The sequence below is a fragment of the Tasmannia lanceolata genome, unplaced genomic scaffold, assembly GCF_043159265.1.
Source record: "Tasmannia lanceolata isolate RefF3 unplaced genomic scaffold, GAP_Taslan_0.1 ptg000002l, whole genome shotgun sequence".
NCBI classification, from domain to species: Eukaryota; Viridiplantae; Streptophyta; class Magnoliopsida; order Canellales; family Winteraceae; genus Tasmannia; species Tasmannia lanceolata.
In genome coordinates, this window is record NW_027518679.1 from 32364153 (window position 1) to 32369422 (window position 5270).

A 5270-nucleotide genomic window follows, 5' to 3' on the forward strand; every position below is an offset into this window, starting at 1 on the left:
TGACCTATAATTTTAAAGAAGAAGTAAAATATTTTAGTAAGTTATAAGAAATAAAAGGTCCCATGGTCTAGTGGTCAGGACATTGGACTCTGAATCCAGTAACCCGAGTTCAAATCTCGGTGGGACCTATTATATTTTTTTTTATTTGTTTTCCTCTTTGGGAAATTGGGACCTGTTTGGATTGAAGAAAAACATTTCTAAAGCAAAAAAAAATTTATAGGGATTTGCTAGCGTCCGTCGCAAAAGGCACTACGCAAATGGTATGTTGCATCTGACAGCAGCCACACAGGCTCACTTTTCAGCAGATTTTGTCTTCATTCACTAGGTGGCTGCTGTGATATGCAACAAACCATATGCGAAATGCTGCTAGCAAATTTCTTTTTTTATATATGTGGGAAAAGGGAGTTTGTATAGGGAGCTTATTACCTATGCAAACTCCTCACCGTTTTGTTGAAGAAATAAATTTTTTGAGCCAGTAAATTTATAGAAACTGCCACTCGACTTTGAAAGCTTTGTTCTCCCTCTCCGACCGTCTGATCGACTTGAAACTTTAGGGTGTTACTCGTTGGTCTAAGAGGAACAAAACAGTACAAACAACTGGCCGGAAAACTCTTCCGATCGCCGGCAGTAAGCAGTTTACCGAGAGTTTGCATAGGTAAGCTCCTCATGCAAACTCTTAGATTCCCTTTTACCTATATTTATATATGCTGTACTTCTTATGAGAAAATTTTGATTTAGCGCCTTCTAATTCTATATTTTTCTCGTTATTCTTGTGGACCATGACTGTCCCTCTTCATCCTCCTCGTCAATAGCTGCGATTAAGTGCGTTGTCCAAAATTCTGCCTCACTTTTCTATGAAGGCCTAAGATTAAAGAAACATGTTTTTAGTGAGATTAATCTCAGAGAAAAGTGAAGCTGATTTATGGGAAACGCACTTACTCACCTTATAAAAAAGGGAAGTGATATTTATGCCCCTTTTGATCACCAAGGACACCCGGCGCGGGTGTACGTGGCAATCAAACTCACTGGATTTTTCAGACGTCAAGTACATTAGCCCCCTTTTAGTCATCGATACACTGGTGCTGGGTGTCCCTAGTAATCAAAACGAGCGTAAATATCACTTCCTATAAAAAAAAATCCCAACTCTAATACCGGTACAACAACTTTCACATAATAAAGGTTCCTTTATTTTGAAGAATCCCTTATTGAGGCCTCTCTTATGTAAATAACCCTCTTTACTATGACAAATAGAGAGCTTAACAGAGATCAGAAAACATAAACTTATTTAGAAAATAGCAAAGCAATACAAATCATTAATAAATCTGCTGAATCAACTCCATGGAGATGCCACACAGCTGTAGTTGAACTATATTCCTTTGCGTTAATGGATTTGTTACTTTGAAGATTTGAAGGCACCCTTCAGCAGTATCTACACAACCCAAAAGCGAATGGGCGGCGTTGGCATAATCTTTAGCATCAAATTTCTGGATTGCTGATGTGAACACAGAATAGACTAGATCATTATACACTTTGGAGCAATAAGCAAGGCTATTCTTCATGTTGGGATCCATAGCTGTTTTTTGCAACTCATTGATGTAGGATAAAATACTAGAACCATTCAACAATGCTAACTGCATGGAAATCCTTGCAAGGTCATGGGAATTTGCAGTGTGGCTTTTTGGATCGGAGTCAAGAGAGGTGATACAAACGTTGGGATGCTGTGTAAGTCCACACATTGATTGAATGAGGGCCTCATCATTCACAGTTATTGTTGCAGAGCAATGGAAAAAAAGAAGGAAAGTGAGAGGAGTAATAAGCAAGAATATAAGATTTGTAGCCATGGGATTTTTTGAATGGTGAAATGGATTGGTGTTTAGCTGTTTTGGGTCTTATTTATAGACAAGTGCCTTGTCTATGTGCCAGGAAAGAGATTAGCTGGCTTACTACTGTAAGCAAATCTTTGATTAAATGACAAGATACGTCCATTAAAATGTTGATTCTAATTTGGCATTCATGTCAGAGGGGAAAAGAGCCCACCATGAGATACTTTGTACCAAATATGAGGAGATGTTGCTTGATTAGGTTTTGGCAAACACGTGGCACATATGGTCCCACTTTGGGCCGACCATCGCATGTGGATTTTTACTATCTTGGAGGTTTGAACTCGAGACCTTTGGCTCTAATACCATGGAAAATTATATTAATTTTGGATATTTACAAAGAAAATCCATTGGTCCTTTTATAAAGCACTTACATAATAAACAAAGAAATAAATCAAGACAACTATGGAAAGAGATAACACTAGAATATTCTAATCTAACCTACTCAAATCTACTTTCCTAATCTCTCTTGCTTGCCTCTTCTAATTCACTTGGCTAATTTATCTAGTTGCTTCATTTAGCCACTTACCCAATCTACCTCCAAGATGATCCAACGGTGAGATCTTAACCCAATCCAACCGTTGGATCCCACATATTCTAACATATATCTCTCTTTTTCCTATTCACAGCCACTTCAGATTTTCCTCAAGGTAAATAAAATTTAGATATTTTTTATTTCATCTTGAATTTTTATTGTTTAGTTTTGAGTGATATCTTCAATCTTTTTTGGCTATTGTCATGAATCATGCTATGTTCTTTTTTCTTTTCTTTCTGTTCTTCAATTTCTTTTTTGTACTTCTAAATTATAGCCCACCCATTCTGTCCCTCTACTTTGTCCCAATTATTTTGGATATACTATCACTTTTGCCCTATTTGTTTTGGTTTTTCAGAACCGATTGTATTTCCAACACTGATTATTGGACTCAAAATTAAGTTCAATTTTGACCCCATTAATCAGTTTTGGACTCTCAGTTGGTTTTCAAAATCAAAACAAACAGGGCCTAATTGTAATTTGGGTCAAATAATCACTTTTGGGCTCAAATTTTATCCTCAAAAGCTAAATCAAACCGTGTCTAAAATGCCATGGAAATTTTGGGACTGCTTCTCTCTCTAAATCATGCGCCCAAAATTTATTCAATTGTGGACCCGGTGCTTCTAAAAACCATGTCCAGGTATGTGCGGATACCAACATAATAGTTATCCATATATATGATCTTAGTTATCCGGTCTCCTTTGCAAGAAAATATTATATTGCTTCTGCAATTTTTTAAGAAGTATAGTGGAACAACATGGTGGACCAACAAAGGAACGGTGTGGATCATCCATGTGGGCTCCACTCATTTCTAAATACTACGATCAAGGACGTGCAGATGCCAACATAGTCAAAACATATTTATCATATAGGATCTCAGGGCTTAATTAAGATGCCAACAGAGTCAAAACATATTTATCATATAGGATCTCGGGGCTTAATTAAATTGGGGCCAACAAAGCAATGGTTAGATCATCCATGTAGGCGCTGCTGCATTTCAAAACACTATATTGGTCAATTTTGCACTCCCTTTCTTTCTTCTTTTTTTCGTGATTACAATGTTTTATTTTGTTCTCAAGATTGTTATGACCAAAATCAACTCTTCCTTTCAATTGCTCTTGATGAGAACTGTTGTTTTTCAAAATTGATTTCTTATAATGTCTTCTCTGCCTTTCTTTCTCCATTTTTCCATTTGTTAGAAATTGTTTTATGTTGTTTTGGGCTACCCCCTGCATTGCACGGGTTGACTCACTAGTTATACTAACTCCACATCACTCACATAATAAAAGTTACCCCTATTTTGAAGAATCTAATCCAACTTCAATGCCAAAAAAAGATATTATTATAGGGATCTCTCTTATGTAAATAATAACTCTCTTTACTATGAAACAAGAGAGCTTAAACAGAGATCAGAAAACATAAACTTCTTTAGAAAACATCAAAGCAATACAATTCATCCATAAAGCTCCTGAATCAACCCCATAGAGACGTCACACAGCTGTAATTGAACTGCATTCTTTTGCGTTAATGGCGACGTCCCTGCTTTGAAGATTTGCTCGCACCCTTCAGCAGTATTTACACAACCCAAAAGCATATTAACGGCATCAGCATAATCTCCAGCATCAAATTTCTCGATTGCTGTTTTGAACATAGAAAAGACTAGAGTATTATACAGTTGGGAACAATAAGCAAGGCTATTCTTCATGTCGGGGTCCGTAGCTGTTTTTTGCAACTCAGAGACGAATGATAAAATTCTAGAACCATTCAACAATGCTAACTCCATGGAAATCCTTGCAAGGCCATGGAAATCTGCAGCGTAGCTTCGTCGATCGGAGTCAAGAGAGGTGATACAAATGATGGGATACTGTGTATGACTACACATTGCTTGAATGATGGCCTCATCATTCACAGTTATTGTTGCAGAGCAATGGAAAAAAAGAAGGAAAGTGAGAGGAGTAATAAGCAAGAATATAAGATTTGTAGCCATGGGAATTTTTTGAATGGTGAAATGGATTGGTGTTTAGCTGTTTTGGGTCTTATTTATAGACAAGTGCCTTGTCTATGTGCAAGGAGAGAGCTTAGCTGGCTTACTACTGTAAGCAAATCTTTTATTAAATGACAAGATACGTCCATTAAAATGTTTATTCTAATTTGGCATTCATGTCAAAGGGGAAAAAACCCCACCATGAGATACTTTGTACCAAATATGAGGAGATGTTGCTTAATTAGGTTTTAGGCTTCCTTCTTAAGGCGAGATAAAATGGGAGACAAAATGGGAAGTGACATATTCGCTCCCTTTTCTCCCCTGGGCTAGCCTCCTCTACTTTGTTCCAAATATGAGGAGATGTTGCTTGATTAGGTTTTAGGCTTCCTTCTTAGGGCGAGATAAAATGGGAAGTGACATATTCACTTCCTTTTCTCCCCTGGGCTAGCCTCATCTACTTTGTACCGAATATGAGATGTTGCTTGATTAGGTTTTAGGCTTCCTTCTTAAGGCGAGATAAAATGGGAAGTGATATATTCGCTCTCTTTTCTCCCTTGGGCTAGCCTCCTCTAGTGTATTTAAATGTTTATGAAATGACTACCCTTTTACACTAGAGGAGGGTGGCACAAGGGAAAAAAGAGAGTAAATATATCATGAGGAATTTTAGACTGAAGGGAGCCCTTGCAAAAAAGAGGTGAAAGGGCTCTCCTATTGGCTACACATCACCATCATGCATTAATAACGGCTGAAAAGTCATACATGATGGTGATGTGCAGCCAATGGGGGAGCCCTTTCACCTCTTTTTTGCAAGGGCTCCCTTCAGTTTAGACTTCCTCATATATCATTTCTCAAAAAAAAAAATTAGGGGCTTTTA

General features: G+C 37.4%; 1 protein-coding gene and 1 non-coding gene across 2 annotated transcripts; one reads left to right on the forward strand and one right to left on the reverse strand.

Moving 5' to 3' along the window:
* The first annotated feature begins 56 nt into the window (after positions 1-56).
* TRNAQ-CUG (transfer RNA glutamine (anticodon CUG)) lies at positions 57-128 on the forward strand. Its single transcript has one exon. It is a non-coding gene; the product is annotated as a tRNA-Gln (tRNA).
* Positions 129-3865: 3737 nt separating this feature from the next.
* On the reverse strand, positions 3866-4399 carry LOC143890635 (putative invertase inhibitor). Its single transcript, XM_077395333.1, has one exon. It carries the CDS (start codon positions 4397-4399, stop codon positions 3866-3868), a length of 534 nt encoding a protein of 177 aa, XP_077251448.1.
* Between the last annotated feature and the right edge of the window lie 871 nt (positions 4400-5270).

Bases quoted from the DNA above. Each gene is read 5' to 3' on its own strand.
- LOC143890635 (XM_077395333.1), bottom strand. From the start codon at position 4,399: ATGGCTACAAATCTTATATTCTTGCTTATTACTCCTCTCACTTTCCTT.